Source organism: Camelus dromedarius, chromosome 19, assembly GCF_036321535.1.
Source record: "Camelus dromedarius isolate mCamDro1 chromosome 19, mCamDro1.pat, whole genome shotgun sequence".
NCBI lineage: Eukaryota > Metazoa > Chordata > Mammalia > Artiodactyla > Camelidae > Camelus > Camelus dromedarius.
The window spans coordinates 24,199,094-24,220,644 of record NC_087454.1 but is presented as its reverse complement, the minus strand read 5'-3'; the positions used below and the strand labels follow the sequence as shown (position 1 = coordinate 24,220,644).

Sequence of the window (21,551 nt, the reverse complement as noted above, 5' to 3'; positions counted from 1 at the left end):
ACCCCAGAGTTCTCACCTCACCTGAAACGTGGAAGGGTGCAGGGCTATCAGCAGCAGAGGGAACTGGGAAGGGTCATGGCCAGGACGGGGGCTTAGGAGGCGACCCACAAGTGTCACTGGCTTGCGTCAGAATCATACTGTGCTACTGCTAGAGAATTCCTCCTCTGAACCTACCATCGATCCGGCTGACAAGCTCTTCCAGCGCCTTGACCTTCTTCTGGATCCCTGGTTGTGCAAAGGTGTAGTTATCCTGCAAATGACACAGAAGCCAGGATGAACAGGGACACCAAACAGTCGTGCTACCACCTCTCCAGTTCACTGAAACATGTTCGAAAGCAGAAGCTGTTTTTCCAAAGCTGGTGCCAGTGTTTAGGGGAAACAAAGGAATCTTACAGAACAGCAGAGCGTGGGGAAGGCCTGATAGAGCTCTGCACTGTGGAGATACAACATGTGGCCAGGAGCACAGCAGAGAGACAGGGCACGTCTGATGACAAAGGCAGGGCAACAGGGAGACTTCCCCGACTCCAAGAACACTAGACCATAGCCTTTCAAAAGCTGTAAAGCTAACGAAAGGGTAAAGTTGGATCACCCAAAAAGAAGAGGAGCCGTGCTGGGTGGGGAACCCCATCTGATGCAGAAGAGCAAGGAGGACCCTAAAGGCCTGCAGGAGCCCCGAGCCAGGCAGCCCACGAGGGCAGAACCAGCACACCTGGATCCCATCCAGCAGCTTGCTCATGCACCAAAAGCTGTCAGCTTCAATGCTTCGCAGCATGTCCTGAGACAGATTGGTCACATCAAAGTTCTCTACGTCCTCTTCTGTAAAACAAAAGGTGAAGAAAGTCCAGAAGTCCATTTTTTCTCTAAAAATGTAGAGAGAAAGGTAGAGTCTAGTATCTTTAATGGGGTCCTTATGGCCAGGAGAGAGCCAGGCTAACCTGATGCCAAGGAACGAGGGCCCGCCCTCCTCCCCATCTTGTCAGGTGGGCAAATGTGTCCCAGGAAACTTCTTGAGAATCTCATTACAACACTGAAAAGGTCATTTCTCACACCAACTTCGCTGGGTCCAACCTATCTTTCTCTTCTTCTGTATTTGTTCATTTAGTTTGAGAAAAAAATGCTTCAGGTCTAATGCTCAATGAATTATATCCAGCCCCCTGGAGATGGTCTGGAAAAATTCTTTGATTTCAGAAATTCAGTGAACTGTCTAGCACACTCACACTCACATGTAGTGAGGACAGCTGGGATCAGTTAGTCCCCATAGTTCATTTTAAAGATGGATTCCCCCAATTCTGACAAGGCAGATCCATGGCCTCACCACTCAGAAGTGAAGACGAGTGTGTGAAGGAAGAAGCAGGAGCTTCCAGGATTTAATTTCACCAAGTTGGTAGTTACCAAGATGGGTTCTGTGAAACCTCAATCCTATAGGACACTCAAGAAAATAAAGGTTCCGGGGACAAATACGGCTGAGAAATGCATCCCAGAGATTCTCAAACCCATACAAAAGGACTTGAGAAGTCATTAGAAATTGTGCTTTAAGTAAATCTCCTTAATCTTGTCTACCCACCATCTCCCCAGCTTCTTTAGCCATGGGACCTCTTTTAAAAGTTTCTCATGGAAACTCCACACTAAGTGACAGGAGTGAGAAGTTGTCTTCTCTGAGTCTGAGATGCAAGTGCGGAGAACACAGGAGTCCTCCAGAAACCTGAGGAAGGAAGAGCCCATGCGATGTTTCCTTCCTGACAGAGGTGGACAGGGCAGGCCGTCCTAACCCACAGGCCTCTGCATGCCTGTCAGAGGCCACACATGGAAGTGTTCAGGCCCTTGAGTTCTGTGCCAGCGGCAGCTTAGCTCCTTACAGCCCTGTTTTGAAAACAGGATGTTCATTGCAGTCCCTGGTCCTACAGAGAGACACAGGCATTTGACAAAATGTATTCAGAATCTAGCCCATTCATTTATGAGAATTATTACTCTATTAAGACCCACAACTGGACCTTCTTGGGACAATGTGTAACAACTCTCGAATTTGCATCCTGTATCAACAGTGTTTTTATAATGGACAAGGGTTGTAAAAACCCTTTTGGGAAGGGTAGGGTGATTTGTCAGAAAAGCTACAACCCTGGGAACTCGGAGCAGAGCCACAGTTAATACAAGCAAAGTGCGAACAACAGTGCCGGGCACACAGCAGGTGTGATATGGTTCATTTTAGATGACGTTTATTAGGAATTTGTAATGATATGGGGAAGCATGCCACAGTGTTAAGGGAAAAGAGTAAGGTGCAAAATTATCTATGGTACGCTCTCAACTACTGCACATACAATATTTATGTGTTTGTATAAGCACAGAGGAAAGACAAAATACCTCACAAAGGTTTACAGCACTTATTCCCAGGTGGTAGGGATAAAGAATTTTTATTTTCTTGAAGTCTTACTATTCAAAATTTCTACAATAAGCATAATTTTTATAGTCAGGAAAAAATGCACATAATTTTAGATAAAGGGGGCTACAGTTAACTACATCTGCCTTTTACCACCAAATAACAAACAAGCTTTTGTAAAACACTAAGCCTGCAGAAATGAAGATTTCTTATAATATATAAAGGTCCATTCGAGAAATCACATTTAAAAAAATCCCTTCCGAGAAATATCATCTTATTTTTTCCCTACCTTAAACACTTATTATGTAGTGTTATTGTTTGTTTGGGAGGGGGGGAGTACATACATACATACATACATACATACATACATACATATACACACACACACACACACACACACACCTGATTTAATTAAATGACACTGGGCTCTAAGACACAGGCTCAGAGTCTTTCTTCTTTTTGCTTCATATTACATTTCTAAGATCTTTCCACGTTGCAGTACATCCTCTAGTTCACTGTCTCACACATGCCACCATCCCTTTACATATCCATTCCCCCCAAGGATGGACGCCCAGGTGCCTCCAACTCCCACTACCACACACAGTGGCCTGAGGAACCCAAAGAACTACTCTGGGCCACAGGTTCAAGTGACCTAACCATAAGGACTGCCAGGCCACTCACCCTCCAGGACCAGACTCCCAGCAGGGCACTAGGAAGAGCGCTCCCTCCTTTTTAGCAAGTGCAGCTGACCACACTAACCATCCCAGGCAGTAGCACCCTCTTTATGAAAAGAAATGAAAGAAAAAATTTGTAAGAAAAAAATGAAACCCACAAGGAAGGCTCAAGATGAAGCCACTCCTACTATTCATACAGCTTTCCCGAATGAAGATCCAGAGCTCCACAATAATTTGAAGGGTCTTTTCCTACCTGGGCGCTCTAGCATTCCAGAACACTGCAGCAGCAATGACGCTGGGAACGGAAACCCCACACAGTGGAGTAACAAGGAACAAAGAGCCCGGTTCCCCGAGAAGAATGGGGAGCACAGATGCCACATCAGCCCCGGGGACCTGTGGCTTTTCTGTCAGACAGAATAGCATGCAGTTAAGAGCAGAGACTCTGGAGCCAGCCTGCGTGACTCAAATCCTGGCTCTGTTATCTCGAGCTACTATGAGGCTTTGGGCAAATGCCTTTACCTTCTGTGCCCCAACTGCTCACCTGTTAAGGTGGTAATGCCCTACCAGTGTCAACGGATATTGTAAGGATTAAACAAGTTAATACACGAAAAGTGCTAACAATGCCAGGCATACAACAAGCATTATGTAAACGTTAGCTAGTATCATTTTTATTAAACGAGGAACAAATAAACCTCTACCCTGTTTAAGCTGCTGTTATTTTAGATCTCTGTTATTTGTAGCCAAACCTAGCCTAATTCCAAATGTACCTTAAAAATAAAAGTCAATTTTCAAAGCTTTCCATTTCTATGTTTTGGTCTTCAGGAAGAAAATCCAGTAACATGAGGTTTAAGTTGGTACAATGCTGCTCTCAGTAACTTCCACTTCCAACCCTTTAGCTGTCCAGGGAGTAAAAGGCCCAACAGACAGGATGCTGAACCCTCTTCTGGGGCCTCAAGTTGGGGGTTGTGCTTTCCCCATGTTCTGCCCTTATGCCTGGCCTCCCCGCTAGCCCTCTGCTTTCACGGACAGTGGGAGAGCTCACCAGCACTTCAGAGAGTGGGAGGAGAGTGTAGCTCTGCTGTTCTGCCTGCTGGGAGGATGACATTCACACATTCAGTCAAAAACTGTGAGCTGAGTGCAGCAGAGAAAGGGAGGCCCAAATGCTCTCTGAAGGACTTCATTCAGCATAAACAGTCTGTTCAGAAGGCTCATTACACGTCCCACTTGAGAAAATTCAACATATAATTGAAGCTGGAACGGGAAACCATGCCAGCAACACAGTCTCGAATAAGGGCAGCGTCTCTGGTTGTCATTACAGAGCATTCAGCAGCCAGGACTGACTGGAGGGAATGAGATTTTAGGGGATATTTTATGGTTGCTTTAAGAGGCAAAGCATCCAAAAAGAGGAAAACCAAAAGCTCTTTATAAAAATCAAATTGCCCACTCTGGGCTTGACAAGAACATGCTGTCACGCCCAACGTTACTAGCTGATAAAAGGTACCTGAGTGGTGGCCCCAGTCAAGTGTTTATTTTTCTGAGAACTCCAGGTCCTGGGCCTAAAATTAGCTTCACACATGCCTCAAAAAATCCCTGAAAGCTTCGGAAGAACCGGTTTTGCTGAAACTGACAAGAGTAACTTGCCCATTCACTGCTCCAGGCATTTCCCAGGAACTATCTGTGATCGCAGGGCAATTCCTAGATTTTTGATCTGTTGGGTCAGAACCAATCACCCCGACCAGCAGGCGAGAGAGGATTCAAGGCATCAGAATGCGGGCAGCCCTTCTATTTTCCAAAGCCTCTAGCTTACCTGATTCCTGTCTTTGTTTTTGTTTTTTGTCTTTTTTAATACTGGCCTCAAAAGAACACCTGACGTAATATTTTCTGATCACAAAAGTAAACTGAGAAAAGGAAAAAAAAAAAGTAAGTCTTTTTAGCCACACTTCTAGAAACCCTCATAAAACAGGAATTAAGTATTTCATCCAGAAAAACACAGTTTTAAGAAAAGTGTCAAGGAATTGATCTGATCACTTGAATGTAGTAATTTTTAAGTAGCTCAAGTGCTACAGAAACTTATTGTTGGTGGCATTTTCATGAAAATATCTGATGGCAGCAGCTGAGACAAAGACACAGGTGAGCACAGACAAGGTGATCCCAGAAAAGCCAAACCACTCAATAAAGAAAGGACAGTGAGGAGAGCTGGTTTCCCCCAGGAGGTGAGAGGGAAGACTTCTTCTGAGGTTCCTGCAGAGCAGAGATCCACGGGGAGGCGGTTCTGCTTCATGAAAACCATGTTCCAGACTGTGTGAGAGGAGACACCCTGCTTCAAAGACACAGGGAAACAGCTGACCATGGAGCCCTTCCTGACCCTGTGCCTGTCAGTCAGGGTGGTGACTAAAAGGTAAATATTAAGTTGGACTGAAACCTGTGTCCAACTCTAGCTGTCCACTACCCGGTGCAGAGTAGCCTGGATGTGTATGTGTCATGATACCCTGGATGAAATTAAATTTAAAAAACCAACATACCACCAAATTGTCTCTGTTTTCCTGAGGTTCCTCTATTACTTTTACTTTTATTTAGCAAACATTGGTGGCTGCCGGTTAACTCAGCCTCTTAGTGGTGGTTATAGGACACCAGATTATATGAATACAAACTATATGAGTATTCAGGTTTGAGGGCAAGGGAAGGGCCAGGTCCACCACACGCTTCACCTTCTAGGACCTGCCCAAAGACCACCCACAGAGACAGGCAGCATGCCACCATGATACTGTGTGCATGAACAGGTTTCTGGGGAGTCCAGGGCAATGTCAGCGCCCAAAGGTGCCTTGTCTAGGCTCAAACACGTTGACTATGTTGGCTACCTCAGTTTCTCTTCTGTTACAATTTCTCACTTATTCTTGCATCAGATGAGAGAGAGCAAGTAAACACATGTGTCACTTGGCTCACTGACGGGGAAAGAGCAAGTGTGCTCCTACAGTCCCAGAGATGACAGGTCACAACTTGCCCCTGGAGAACTTACCTCCTACATGACAGCAAACCTAGCACCGGACATCCCACCAAAGGCACACACTGCTCTCAACTGTTAGCTGAAAGCAGCTCAGCTCAGCACGCTGACTAGGCGTCTCCACATGCATGGCTGTTGCTGGAAAGAGCCTCAAATATTCCTCAACTGTCTATCACATGTGAGGCTGCTTCATCTGTGAAGAGGGGGCCACGAGGCATCTTGAGGAAAGGGGTAAAGACCCAAACAGGGTAAATGCTTAAAAGTTCAGCACCAGCCCCATTCCCCTCCAAACCAATAGCATTAAAATGGGAAGTGGCATATCCTCATTCCATGATACAATTTATATAAAGTTCAGAGATAGGCAAAACTCATCGAGGTGTGAGAAGTCTGTATAACCATTACACTTGTGGGGGTGAGGGTTGGGGCTGGAGGGAACACAAGGGGGCTTCTGCAGTGCTGGAAATGTTCCACATGAGTGCTGGCTACTCAGGGGAAATTTACTGAGCTGTGCACATATGTGTACATGTACTTTTAAAACTGTATGTTACACTTCAATGTAAAGTTTACATTTTAAAAAAGAAAAAGGGAATGTCCTCTCAAGACAGTAATTCAAACCCACCATTACTATGGAAGTCTCTCCAGTTTTATCTCTGGCCCGCAACACCTTGCCAGACAGGGAGGAACAGGACGGCAGGGTGAATATCATTAGCAGAGTCAGATCTGAGACAGAGAGTGAAGCGTCCCAGGGAGAGAACTTCTGGCTCACTCGGCAGTGTCAGAAGACTGTGATTCACTGCCCTCCAGTGGCCAAGCTCAGCAAAGCTGTACTATTTTCTAAATATGTTGCAAAGTTATCATGAAATTTTCATTCTCTCATTCATCTAGACATGTATGGAATGCCCATTTTGGACACCAAAATGCAGGCACTGGGAATATAAAGATATTTGAAATACTCTCTGGCCTCAAAGAATCATACAGCCTGGCGGCAGACGGCAGGAGGGAAACGCACAGAGTAATCAGTGTGGTAATGTCCTACAAAGGGAAAGGTACAGGGTTACAGAACGAGTACCACTGGGGTGGCAGGGAAAGGGAGGATGTCTTAGGGAAGGCTTCCAGGAGGAAGGAGAGTCTTAAAGGATACACAAGGATGAATCCATGGGATAACGAGATGGTACAGGGCAAGGTTTTAGATTAAAAATGTCGATTTTGGATTTCTGAGTTTGAGATGAAGCAGGAAGTCGAGCACACAGGGCCTTGCACAACAAGCTAGACACTCTGGACATTTTAACCTGGAGGTGATGGGATGCTACTGAAGGGTTTTAAGCAGAGGAGCTACATGGACAAATCTGTGGAGGATGGGTTTGAAGGGGATAAAACCAGAGATGGTAAAACACACTTGTCCACTTCAGCATTTCGTGCCTGAGCTAAGGCAGTCATAGGAGGAATGGAGTGGGAAACAGATTCGGGAAATCATCAGAGCTTTGTAACTGACTAGATATAAAAGAATTATGAACAAATCTTAGCATTCCTTACTTAAGTGACAGGAAATCCTGCCTATTGAGAGAAAAAGGTGGCTGGGTATGGGAAGGAGAGGATTTAATCAAACAGAGTCTGAGAAGCCTGGGGGTAGCAAAGTCTGCCGTTGTCCGTAAATAACTGTTACCCCTTCCTCCTTGGTGAAAGGACCCTAAAGGGTACCCGCCACCTGGGATACAGACTTGTTTTCAGGCTCACCTGCAGGTAGGAATGGCCGTTAAGACTATGTTCAGACAAAAGACATTCAAAACCAAGTGTCATGTACTTGGGAAGTGTCCTTAAATAGAAGGAGTATGTCCTTCTTCCTTTCCTGCTCCATACTAACTGGAATGCGGATGTGATGGCTAGAGCACAAGCAGCGGTCCTGGATCATGAGAAGGAAACCCATGCTGAGAACGACAGGACACCAGAGAAAGGGGACTGGACCCCTGATATGATATCAGATCACAGAGCAGCATACTAGCCCTAGACCACTTACCTCCTGACTTTTTTCTTTTTTTAACCTCCTGATTTTTAAAGTGAGAGAAGTAAGCTTAAGGTACTGGTATTTGGAGTTCCCTGTCAATGCAGCCAAGCTAATCCTAACTAATCATCTATGACATATCCAAGTGGAAATGTCATGCAGGGAACCGAGCAAGAGGGTTAGGAAAGACTTCCCTTCTGGGAGTTCCACCACCATCATGTGTCTAAGTAAAACCTGAAATGAAAATCCTACTGTACTGCTTCATGCAGAGAAGAAGAGGGAGAGTTAGTTTATACTGTTTCATTTTGTAATGAAAAAAAAAAAAATCACTAGGCACCACTCTCCCTTTGAAAGCAGAACGTCATGAGTCCCACTCTTCTTCATATGTATCCCTTAAATAGTTGCTGTTAAGCAACTTATTCTGGTGATCACCATTAAATTACATTTGACCTTAATATGTTCAGAGCTAGATTAACAATGTCATCTAAGCCCAAAAGGTTTTGGAGATGAGAGCCTAGAGGTATTCCACAGCCTCAGGGATCACAGTCCAGAGACTGTATCTTCCTAGGGGTGACCCTCCAGCCCTGTCACCGCTGGACCCAGACACAGCTGGCTTATCCACAGAGGACCCACTTCTATGTGAGGAGCTGGTTTCAGTAGATAAAGAAGCTCCTGGGGGCGGCGAGGCAAGCTATAGAAAAATTCTCTAGCAACTCAGGGGTAGTCACTAGATCTCCCTGTTTTCAACTATTTTACAACAGACATGACACAAAGCATGAAGCAAGCTCAGGTACTAATTTATAAAAGTGATAGAGAATAGACAGGTGAGAAGATATGAGAGAGGCCAAGCAATGTTCCGGTGGCACGTGGACCCCACAGCTCTACCAGGGCACAGCCCCACACCACAGCTCAGCAAGACTGGTCAGTGGGCTAAGGCTGCCTGGTGATACCTGCCCAGGGTGACGAGGGCAACTGCCTGGCCTGTTCCATAGGTGAACGACACCCAGGGCCTCCTGTGGTAGGGACAGTCATATCAGGGAGGCCACAACAAAGCACCTGTCACAGCAGCTGCCTGATTAGGATATGGCACCAGCAGAGAAGGGGAGAAAAGGAGCACTATTACTCAGACAAGAGAACTATTCTTGAAAGCCACAGTGTTGTATCTATGTTCAAGAACGGCCTTGAGACTGGAGAGCAGACTGTATGCCTATTTCTCTGAAGCTTTATTTATAGTCATCAACCAGTGAACAGATAATAAAATGTAGTAAAACCTGAGGAAAATAAATGTAATTGCTGAAAACAATGAGGTAGATCTGTATGTCCAAATGTGGAAGGCTGGCCAGACGTGCGAATGAAACCAAGCAAGACATAGAAAAGTAAGGATAGTGTGATCCTATTTTTCTGGACACAACAAAGAAAAATAATATACGTCAGTCTATCCATACACAGGAAAAGGACTGGAAAAACACACACCAAAAGGTCAACAGTAGTTATCTCTGGTGGCGGGGGGTAGGGTGAGATAATAACACTTCTATATTGTTTTGATCCTTTTTTAATGAGCATGTACTTCTACTGTAATTTTTTTTTTCACAAATTCTGTTAATTCAGTAATAATGTGCCTTAACACAGATCATTACATTCTTTGTATATCATCAAATATGTCTTTCAGGCATAATTTTCAAAGGCTTATGTCTCTCCCAACACACATTTTTATCCCAACCTCCATTACTGCCTTTTGTTTATATTCAAGAAAGTTGTGATGTAAATTCCTTTGTAATCCTGGTCTCTGAAGATGGAGGCACCTTCACTTGCTGATCTTGGAGAGTCTCTTAGAGAGGCAGGAGGCAACCGCAGCTCACCCTGAGGACACAGACGCTGGTAACAGCCGTTCTGGGCACTTGTTCTTTTCATACCAGAAGTGTGGCCAGAATTTCTTTGCCCTTCCAGAAAGTTGCAGACTATACCCCTTCCTACCAACTTCCCTCTACTCTGGGAAGTATTGTGGCTGTACACTTTCCCTCTTCTCCCTGGATTTCTCTTACATCCTCCTCTCCTGACTTCTTCGACTATTGATACTTGAGCCTCCTTGCCTTTGTACTTTTTTTTCTTAAAGCAAGGAGCAATAAGAAATGTGCTGCCCGCTTTGGAGCAGAGAATGGAAAAAAAGGGAGCCATCAGGAAGATCTAAGTTGAGGTACCACCAGGTTGTATAAAGAGCACAGGTACTTAGGTCAAAAGATCTGGTTTGAGTTGGGAAAGCTCATTAAATCTCTGAGCCTTTGAGTCCTCACCTGTAAAATGGGTTGATACAACTACCTTAAAGAAATATTGGGGGCTACTAAATGAAAGCAGGTAAGTCAAAGTACTTTGCAAATGGTAAAGTGCTTTAAAAATCAGGGTGATATTAGTGGTTGGCATGGCAAAGCCCTAGTCTGAAAACTGGAAAAACAAGGGCTAAAGCTACAAACTTCTAAAGAAAAGAGAGATGGATGGGAACTGATGGATCAAGAGAGACTTCAGAGACATATCAACCAATCAGAAGAATGTGTGGACCTGATTTGAACACTGATTCAAACACATTGTTAAATATACTTATGGGAATCAAGAAAATTTGAATACTGCTGTACATTGTATTAAAGAGCTAACTTTTTAGATGTAATAATTGCACTATGGCTGCAGGTTTCTTTAATCATTATTTTCTAGAGATACATATGGAAATGTTTACGGATGAAATTATATGGTGCTTGATACTGAGATTTGCTTACTCACAAAGTAAACTCACAAAGATGATGGGGTAAAGAACAGACAGGTATAAATGAAACGGGACTGGTGGGAGAAGTCAGGTGGCAGGTATATGAGGATTTAGGTATTTTTTTTTTCTACTTTTACATATGTTTGAAACTTACCATAGTTAATTAATTTTGTTAAAAAAAAAAAAGAATGAATGGGCCCCACCTTCCTAGTCCTAGGAAAAGGTACCAAAGACTCACGTGAAGTCTGTTGCAGATGTGAAACTGAGTGCGGCCTTGCCAAGGAAGGCTTCCTTGCCGAGGAGGGGCAGGGAAGCCCACAGTTTGCTGTGTCAATGCTGTGGGTCAGCAATGGTTTCACTGGTCAGTAGGTGCGGTGACGAACTAAGCACCAAGATCTGAAATGCAGTCACATCTATCAAAGAGAGACACACTGCCTGGTGGGGCTGATGGGGTTAAGGAAGCAATGGGATGGGTGCCTACAGTTGGTAAAGGAAAATTTAGCACAAAATATAAAAGCTAACAGGATAACTAAATATCCAATTAGAACTGCAGTTGCTGAGGATTATTCTTAACTGGCATAAAAACTGGTAAGATTTCATGCCAGCATTGACCTCAAGTGCAGATTAATGAGTGGATTAATACCTTCCTAGGCTCATCCTTTAATGCCATTTCAAAAGAGTAATACTGCAAGAATCAACCCCTAAGTCCCAACAGCTGCACTGCTCTCACTAAAGTTAAACACACAGAATTAAGCTGCCTCCCAAAACTGACCTATTAAATGTGAGGGGAAGACGAAAGTTCTCCAGCAGAAGCTTTATTTATATGCTTTTGGCAGCTAAACTTTACCTAGTTTTGCTTTTGCTTACGATCACTTGACAGAGTGGACAAGGGTGCCCTTCCACCCTTACTCCCAGTTCTGCCCTAGTTGTCACTTAAGGGGAATGGGGATGGCATCACTGCACTGGCTCACTTTTTGAGTAATGAAAAAAAGGCTGCCTCATGAAAGACCAAAACACCATCCCTTGGAGTTCCACCAGAAAACCTGAATGGGAAGGATCAAGTGAGACATTTCTTATTCCCTCCCCTCCAAGGGGCTCCACCCTAGTCCCTCGCTCACTACTGTCTTACCTCTGCAATGGCTTCCCACAAAAAAGCCAACCCACCACCCTCAGAGTCTGAAGAAAAGGGTTCTAGTCCTAGCTCTGCCACTAGTAAGGAGGCAAGAAATCTCACAACCCATCTGTGAAACGAGGGGAGCAGAAGGATAGTTCTCCAAAATCCTTTCCAATGTTCTGATTCCCACATGAGCTTCTCTTTAACTGAGAGAACAAAGCATCAGGCCATGACAGATGGGTTTTCGTGTGACTCTCTAAGCCCAAGGGATTAAGGAAACCAAAAGGAGAAATGGAGGATCCTCAACTCCTTTCAAGACTCTGCCTGATTTAGGCCCGGCCTTAGCAGGCGGCTGGGACTGTGAGAAAACCTAACCATCACTGTGACGGCTAATCACGCCATGCAGAGTGACAAGAACCCGGTGGGGTAAGAGGTGAAGGAGGAGGGGGAGAAATCAAGGTCCCTGAGCTCCTCGGCCCATTCCATTACCTCCCACGTGAGCTGGACTCTAGCACCACAGCTTCTCCTACCCACGTGTCCACACCCTGCTCCGAAGAGACAGCATGTGAGCTCAAGTGTGAAGTACTGACGTGTAACCTAAAATTTCAGCCTTCGTGGATGAGGCCCTGTGCTTGAAACAAGTTTAAAATAATCCTAAAACAACCTCAGATAAACCATCAAACCATGTTTATGGCAGAACATAAATATATCAGTTTGGTCATTCTTGTGGCAAAGCAGGTCTTTTTAGGTGAGATCTGCTACCATCTCAAGAGATAAATTTCAGGCTGCCACTGCTGTTAAAGACAGGTTTAGCTATGTATTCCAAAGCTACTATCTCTTTTTTAGCTGACGTGTCTACACTCTTGGGAAAAACAAACAGACCACAGATAAGAAAGAGCAATAGCTTGTTCAACTTGGTACTCGCGCTTCTTACCCACATATTCTGAGAGGAAGACGACAAAGAACGGAGTGACCAGGTCATTAATTCCCTGGACGTACCCACTGGCAGGGTGTCGGATGGCCCAGATAAACAGAATTCTTTCGAAGATCTAGGAAGACGAGAAAGACGGCATGACTGTTAATTCACAGGGATACTCGCCCTCCATTTGCCTACCTCACAATTTAACTCAGGGTTGCTGCAGAATTTGTAGGAAAAACATAGAGATACCGCAGGACAAAAGAAGTCTATAAAAAGTCTCTAAGACGCTAGCTGTTTTTAAGCAGGGGTAGGCCCTTTATTTCTCTTTTCAGTATCTAGTCACTGTGATATTAAACTGGGAAAAGGAAAGGAAAGTGACACAAACGGCTTAGAAAAAGATTTGCCACGTCATTAATTCAGGCCACCACGTTCATTGGTAGATTACTGTTTCTCTATTTCCAGGAGCAAGATATCAGAACATCTAAGTCCTGTTACATTTTCTAAGTCTCTGTTGGTCATTATAGGATTTAGAAAGGAAGCACCTTGTCTACCACCCTCTCCTTTCTCCCTGCTTAGACAGACGCTCTAGATCTGGATTTAGTTATAACCCAGCCTGACTAGGAACGAGTGACAGACTATGACTGCAGGAAGTCACTTCACACATCAGGATGCAACCCGGATGTTTGCTGGGGATAGGAAGTTAAATAAACCCAATGCTATGGACTCCTAGAGCTGAGAATTTGAGAACAGAGAAGTCAGCCAGGGTTTCCCTGGGAAAGCCTCTGGGATTAAGTATATTAATGACAAGAGGCCGGTGGCCTAGACTGGGAAGAAAAGATCTTTATGGTCCCTTTACAGAGCCCGGCCCTGTTTCACTCCACTCCTCTTTGCTTTCACGAGACCTCTTGAGCTTTCCCCCATCTTCTCTCAGCCTGATAATACTCATTCCAGGCTTCATCCTGCTGACCACAACCCCTGGGCATTTTTAGACTGGCTGTGACCGCGCTGCCTCATGTCTCTGAACCACACCAGAGGGCCTGTGTCTGGACATCTCTGTTAAAAGTTCCTCTAAGTCAGTCCTTCTGAAGGACTTATCAGGGCTTCTACTCCACACTATCAGCCCCTTGTAAATACACAAGTCCCTAGTGACTGGCTTTAACTATGGCCAAGTGCATGGAAGCTAGTCATTCAGAATCAGGAGCTCCGCAGTAGTGTCTCTCTAGCAAGGATGGGACGATGCAGACGCACTCACACTGTACAAGTGAAGATGCCAAAGAGATGGAAATTGAAGAGTACCAAGCCTGGTTACCAGGGGAGACCATGGGATCTTTAGGACAGAAGAAGTCTGGGACAATCTTGCCTTGTAGAGTGGAATGGACAGGGATAATCCCTGAAGGTTTTTCCTATACCTCTTCTACCAATGTGGGTAATTCTGACCTTCCACAGTCAATCTCAATTTGTATCGTGCAGGTTTGCAAAGCAATCTTTCAATAGTCAGTGTTACTTAGTTCTCTGCTCCTGGGTTGGCAATTTATTCTGTTTAAGGTAACTATAGTCTGCTAGATGGAAAGGTGAGTCAAGAAAAACTGGAAAGATTATAGTTTGAATTTCTTTCTTTCTTTGCAGGTTCCACTACTAGAAGCCTTTTAAACAAACTACTTTCCCCTGTCTCCAAATTTAAGGATGTAGAGGTAAATGATAAGTATCTGAACATCTTTAACTTAAACTGAGAAATAAGCAGGGCTGAGCCGTGGGAAACTGAATGGGAGACACAAAGAGATCCCGAATGGGTTTTCAGCTTGCTTTAAGCTGACTCTTATGGGTAAAATAATGGTGTCCTCCTCAGAATCTTCTTTATGGCAGTGGTAAGTTATGAGGGATCCCAACAGTAGACACATCCATATTTAAACAGAATTATGAATGTCATCTAAAGGGAAATAGAAATTATTTTGAGCATTTTCATCACATTCCTTCTCTGTTATAAGGATGAGTGAAAACATAATTCAAGGAGCACTTACATCCATGTCCAAGCTCCTAGGAGGCTGCAAAGGAAATCCCTAATCCTGAGGAGTTTATACCTACTGTTGGTCAAAAGATAACAGTCTCACTGAAACCTCTCATGTGCTTTCCTAACTTGTTAGGTCTCAAAATATCAGTACTACTTTGACTTCTGGGTATATATCCAAAAGAATTTAAAACAGGAACTTAGATATTTGCACACCCACATTCACAGCAGCATTATGCACAACACCCAAAAGGTAGAAGCAACCCATGTGTCCATGGACAGATGAATGGATCAATAATATGTCCTATACACACTTAACGGAGTATCAGTCTTAAAAAAGAAAATTCTGATACATACTGCAACATAGATGAACCTCGAAGATATTATGCTAAGTCAAATAAGCCAGTCACAAAAGGACAAATGCTGTATGCTCTCACTATGGATGTGCCTGGATAGTCAAATTCACAGACACAGAAAGTAGAATGGCAGTTGCTGAGGAATGGAGGAGAGTTGCTGTTTTGTGAGTACAGAGTTTCAGTTTGGGAAGATGAAAAAAAGTTGTAGAGATGGATGGTGGTGATGCTTGAACAACAATATGAATGTACTTAATGCCACTGAACTGTACACTTACAAATGGTTAAAATGGTAAATTTTGTTATGTATATTTACTAAATACACACACATACACACACAATCACCACTCCCAACTTGATAAAGCAGAACAAACAGGACTAGGAATTCTAAGGTGTGGGTTCTAGTCTTCATTCTGTCACCAGGTGGACTCGCGACTCTGGGTAAGTCCCTCAACCTCTCAAGGTGCTACTCAGCCCACAGGTTTATTATGAGAATCAAATGAGAGTGCAGGAGAAAGTGCTCTGAAAGGATCAAAGCTCCATCTGTGAACAGGAGGTACTATCACGATCAGCCATAAACTCGCCTGGGGTTAGAGGGCGGGCTAAGCGCTTAACCACACAGACAGTGTTGGGGGAGAAGGGCCAAGAAGGTTAAGTACTTTCCTCACCTCCTGTACAAGTGGTTGCTGGAACAATGGAATGAGAGGATTTGTCCTTGGAATGTCAATGTGAATCTGAAAGAGAGAAGTCATATCTAAAGCCACAAATGCCAATTTGTTCTTTTGAGAAGTTATTTATTTCCTTAAGAACTTGGAATCAAGAGAGTGAGAGAGAGAGCACAATTTGTCTTTAGAAAGAACTCACTGATATACAAAAAATGTCTAGCTGACCCTACCCGTCCATCTGGAATACGGCTCCACAGCAGCAACGCTTGCTGAACGGAGGAAATCTCCCCAATAAACCACTTACACCAAATAACAACAGGCTTCACTGGCTTCTTCCTGCTGCTCTGGAGTCTGTTTCACTCTGGGCTGGTCCTTATCTAACACATATGATCAAAATGTGTACGCCTCTTTCAGATCCTCATTCACCAACAGTTCCCAAGAACTAAAAGAGCTCTGACAGCTGCAAAAATGTGCCAGGACAGGGAACTAGAGGGAGTGGCCTTAGTAACTGGCACTGAAAGTTCTGGCTTCTGCCATGCAAGAGGTCACTGCGATTGGTTTTGGCCTCGGGACTTCCCAGTGTCTGACAATCCTAAGGACTTGTGCCAGCAGCAGCAGCAGCAGCAGCAGCAGCAGCATGGGCTACGCCAGCTCTCGGGGCCTGTTGTAGACAGCTGCCTCCCCCAGGATTTTCCCCTCTGCAACCACCAGACTCCTCTTCACTCCTCCCCCTCTCCAGAGGTGGTGGGGACCACTATGAGCAACAACGGAACACTCCCCACCAAGGCTACTGATGGCTACAGCTCCTGCAGACAGTCAAACATGGGTTCTAAAGGGGCACTGCAGCTGCCGGGACACACTGATGTCCCAGTCCAGAGGGAGGGACCACTCTTGAGTGACCTCGTCTAATCTCGTGTCCCATAACCCTTACTACTCACAGTGTGGTCTGTGGACCAGTAGCATTGGCATCACCTGAGAGCTCACTGGAAGTGAAGGTCTCAACTCAAATCTACCGAATTAAAATCTGCATTTTTATCCTAATCCCTAGGTGGGATTTTATTAAAATCCTAGGTGATTTGTATACACATTAAAGTTTGAGAGGTGCTGCCCTGACTGGGGCCAAAAAAAATCTATTAAAAATGACTAGAATTAGAAAGAGGGGAAGTAATTCTGGGAATAAATTTAATTCCATAGCCTGAAGACTTGGAAAACCTGTACCCCGAGAGCACTTCCAGGAGCCACACCCTAAGATTATGACTAGTAAGCAAAAAGGCAGCAGGTGAGGACTGTACCTGTCTGTAGGTGTCCTGGTGATGTTCCTCATTTCGAGAGTCATAATACTGTTCAATGAAGCCAAAATATTCCTCCCGCTTCCGTTGCAAGGTCAACTTCCTCCTCTCGGTGTTTGCTGGGAGATACCCCTGTAGACAGCACTGCTAGTCAGATGGGGACAGGCATTGCTTGGATAAATCTTTAATTTTTATTTTAGCCTGAGCAATGGCTTGGAAACTATCAAAGGAATAAAAACAAAACTACCAAGAGGACAAGGGTAAATCCCTTTTTGGTTCTGGCCAACCAGTGTTTGCCCTCTCCTCATTCAGTGAGATCCACGCGTGGGCAGATGAAGCCCCGCCAGCTCTCCCGGAGTTATTTACTCTCGCGGCCCTGCACTGCGATCGGAGCTGGTGCTGCTGGGGAGCCTCCAGAGCTGTGGAGCTGGCACAGTAGAGCAGTGAATGTAGGTCAGCGGGAGAGAACTGGACCCAAGTCAAGACCTCCGAGGGCTGGGTGTGGGCAAGGCAGCCTCTCTGAGGGACACAGGGAGGTGGCCGCCTCTATGGCATGTCTCAGCAGTGTGCTGTGTGAGTCTGTGCCAGTTACACATTCTTCTCCACTGTCACATTAGGAATTACCAGTTTAGGAAGCTGAGTGGAATCCGTGACAATGCAGCTGCAACACCCACACACACAACTTCTGACAGCAGCCCCCCTCCCAGCCACAGCTCCAGGCCAACTTCCGTTCTTACCCCAGGTCTAGATCCGCTCTCAATTCTTGCATCTCCTATTTCCCTTCTGTTCTCACCACATCTACTCTTAATAGCATTCAAACTTATTAGAAGTGGTGGGGCAATGATGACACAGTTGCAAGACTGGGGTTGAGAACAGCTCCTGCAGGCAGCTGAGAACACAGCCCACAGCAAGTGCCTGGGCAGCAGGGGCTGTGGGGTGTTCATTCTGTACATCCTCACAGCACCTGGCACTGTGCCTGGCAAACAGCAGGCCCTCAATAAATCCTTATTAGATGAATGAATGAATTTTACAGGCTCCGGAAATCCAAGTGTTCCTATCACAGGGGCTGGCACAGTGCTCTGTGCTTAGTGAAAATGAGCCTGGTGCAGGCTTCTGAGGGAGGCCCATTTATCAACTATTCACAGTTGGGAAGTAAGTTTCAACCAACTTGGTCAATCCTACTGAAAAGGAGGGAAGCACAGGGAATATGGGAGCTTGCCCAAACAAGTGCTGGATCACCCTGGCTCAGTGTATTCCTCCTCCTCAGGCTGAGAAGGTGAGATTATGACTGTAGGCACAAACGTGTGCTCTTCTCCATGTGTGGGAATAAAGTCTCAAGAATGTGTTTCTTTATGCCCAGAAACAGGACTACATTCCCACAGGTCTGTCATATCTAGTTGGCCTAGAGAAGTCTACGGAGCAGGACTAATGTGCCCAGACTAACCTCAGCAGGTAAGAAGGGCTGTGTGAGGCTCAGGCTCCCCTACACAGTGGGTGGAACTCACCGACAGGAGTCTCCAGGTTACAGGCCGAACCTCCCTGGGAACCCCTGGCCAGCTACACTTCCTCAGTTCATCTGCAAACAGATAACAGCTTTGTTGGATTTAGCCCTTCCCACAAATGCCCTAAAACAGCCTCAGCCAGCACTGCCTGGTGCCTCCCACCATTCCAGTAAGATGATTGCCACTGCCGCCACCACCACCACCACCACCAGCTACTGACAAGCACAAGGGAAATCCCAAGACGGCAGCCCTGAGCAGCGAAGTGCCAAGGACACGGCTCTGCAGCAGTGATCCAATCAGCTCAGAGATCAGAGTCAGACCAGAGAGAGAGAGAAAGACCAGCGGGTGTGGATTTCAGTAAGAATCACCTTGAGGTAGGGGAGACCAAAGCCAGAATAGCTGCACTATGGTCTACAGGCCACAGAATCCAGTCCCACCTAATTTGGTCCCTAATTTCTAGCAACATATTTCTGACTTAATACCTGCATGTCACTTCAATGGGCACCAGATCAGGAGATGCTGGAAAAGTAAAAGAAGGAAGAATAAAGAGTAATAGCTTCCAGGTCTCTGAGAATTCCAGTCACCAAGAGGTCCTAGCTTGTTCAGGGCTCACAGGGACTCACCTAAGTCAGTGTTGTGGCTGGAGAGAAGCTGACGGAATTTTTCTAGGCGGGTTTTCTCCCGGACAGTCATCGGGGGTGCCCCAGAAGCGTTCTGGTCCGAGATCCGGGCAACAAGGGGGATGATGGGTCGGAGAGGGAGTGACTGCTGTTTGTGGAGTGGGTTCCGTAGGCATGTATCACCTGAGATAATGTGAAAGAGAAGGAGAACAGGCTGTGTGAAGAGCACAGATCCTGGGAAACCTTAAACCTGATGGTTCAGCATTGGTCTCCTCCACTAGGTTTGTCTGCTGCCTGCAGGTGCCCAGTGCGGGGTGCAGGGGATGGAAACCCAGCTGTGCTTCACTCATCCACCCAGGGTAGGGCTGTGTGTTTATCATACATACTGAGGCACTTTATGTACAGAAAGACTCCAGCCGCTGTGCCAACTCTGACAATTTTTTTGGTGACTCCAGGGGGAAATCAATTATTTTCTTTCTACCCCTGGAACTTTTCTTGGTGCCTAATAGTGAGTTTGGGAGTGTTTGCCTTCCGTTTCCACATCACAGAGCATGTAGAAAATGATGCCGTGATAAAAGGAGGCGGCTGCTCTCCTGAAGCCCCAGGCCCCAGCCAGCTGCCCCCAGGGCGGGGAGGATCGGTTTCGCTGGCACAACTCTAACCTGCTCTTGGCCTACCAGCGTGCCCCACACACACACACACATGGGGTGAGAGGTTCTGGTCTAAGGTAGTCCTGCTTTTAGTGGCTGCATTTCCTCTGTGCTGCCACATTTCCAACTAAAATGAACCAGCTTTTAATTCTGCCGGGATATGACTGAAATAACAGGAACAAGACTCAAGCAGAACTCTATGTCTGCTTCTAGACATTTCTAAACTAGATGGTAGGTAGGAGAAATGAGCAGTATAGGACTAACATTCATTGAATGCTTAGTATGTATTAAGGCACTGTGCTGGTCATATTTACATATGATCTCTCATTTGACCCTTAAAACTTACTGTAGGAATTTATCACTATTTTAGAGATGAGGAAACTATGGCTTAGAGAGATTAAGTAATTTGCAAGGGAGAGCTGAGACAGCACCTTAGGTCTGCCTGACTCCCAAACCCTTACTTTACTACCTACCCCAAACAAAACTCAACTTTAAATTCTGACTGTCCTTGCAGGAGTGTTTCATACTCTTTACATATCTGGGCTTTAAAAAGTAGTGGTCACAACAAGAATTAATCAGTGACTACTCAGTAACTAGCACAACTAGAAGGTTTACAGAAACAACTGCTACAGGGCACTTGGCTTGGGTGCCTACTGTGACACGGGGTCCAGAAAAAGCAGACCACACGCTGCAGGGCTGAGACCAATGTGGACCTCTGATGTCAGTGATTAACGGTCAGATGCTCACAGGAGAGAACTTCATAATGGGAATGCTCTGGGTGATCCTGCCTGCACAAGGGATCGTGGTGGGGCCTTCCTCACACTAGGATTCCCTGAAGACCCTCCATCACGGAGTGAAGACACTTTCCACATCCCGCGGCTGTGGCCAGCTGGTCAACTGACACAGAATGCAAGTCTGGGCGTGGCACTGAAGATTTGAACTGAGGCTCTAATCAGTGATGGAAAGTGACTCTGATTTTAAAAGCCTCACAGCCTAATTTCATAATCACTCGCTTAGTCTGAAAGTGTAAAAGACGTTCTCTTAGAACGTGAGCCAGGACGCACTCAAAACCTCTGACATTCTACTTCCCTTTCACCCCTCACCAGTCAGCTGTTTGAACTTTCACTAGAGTAAGGGCACTTCCCTCTCCAGCTCAGAATAGCTGGCTTTCATAAAACCCTTTAGGGCAACATTAAATACAGCAATGGATATTTAAAAGAGCACAATGAGAGTGCCCAAACATATGATAAAACCACCATCATCTCAACCAGGTACTGAAGCCAGATTCCTAAAAAGAAACACAAGGGGTATCTCCTCCCGCCCCACCTGACACGAGGACTCCGTCCCTCAGGAACAGGAGAAAGACCACCTCATGCTAGTGGTTGTTCCCCACAGCTGAGGGGGCCAACCAACAGTGTCAAACACTTGTGAAATTCAGCCACTGACAAGTCTAAACACATTTAGTCGATATTCTTCAACCTGACCAGGCCTAGAGCACTGTGAAGCAATCAAACCACAAACGTTTGGACCCCACCACAGAGAAAGGAAGAGAACGGCAGGGAACACGTGGTTCCTGGGGCCAAGCAACCAACCAGGCGTGAGGAACAAGTACAGCTCACGACCAGTGAGGCTCA

At 45.5% G+C, this 21,551-nt stretch overlaps 1 protein-coding gene across 1 annotated transcript in view; it reads right to left on the bottom strand.

Annotated features, from left to right (window-relative positions):
- The window catches only part of TBC1D22B (TBC1 domain family member 22B), a 58,332-nt gene that overhangs the window by 17,090 nt on the left and 19,691 nt on the right, over positions 1–21,551 (bottom strand). The window contains exons 4-10 of the mRNA XM_031434803.2: positions 19,271–19,450; positions 18,651–18,721; positions 17,149–17,277; positions 15,860–15,925; positions 12,849–12,963; positions 710–816; positions 175–250 (exon numbers count right to left, since the gene is read on the bottom strand). Of these exons, the coding sequence (XP_031290663.2) occupies positions 175–250; positions 710–816; positions 12,849–12,963; positions 15,860–15,925; positions 17,149–17,277; positions 18,651–18,721; positions 19,271–19,450 (744 nt within the window). The remainder of the gene's footprint in view (positions 1–174; positions 251–709; positions 817–12,848; positions 12,964–15,859; positions 15,926–17,148; positions 17,278–18,650; positions 18,722–19,270; positions 19,451–21,551) is intronic.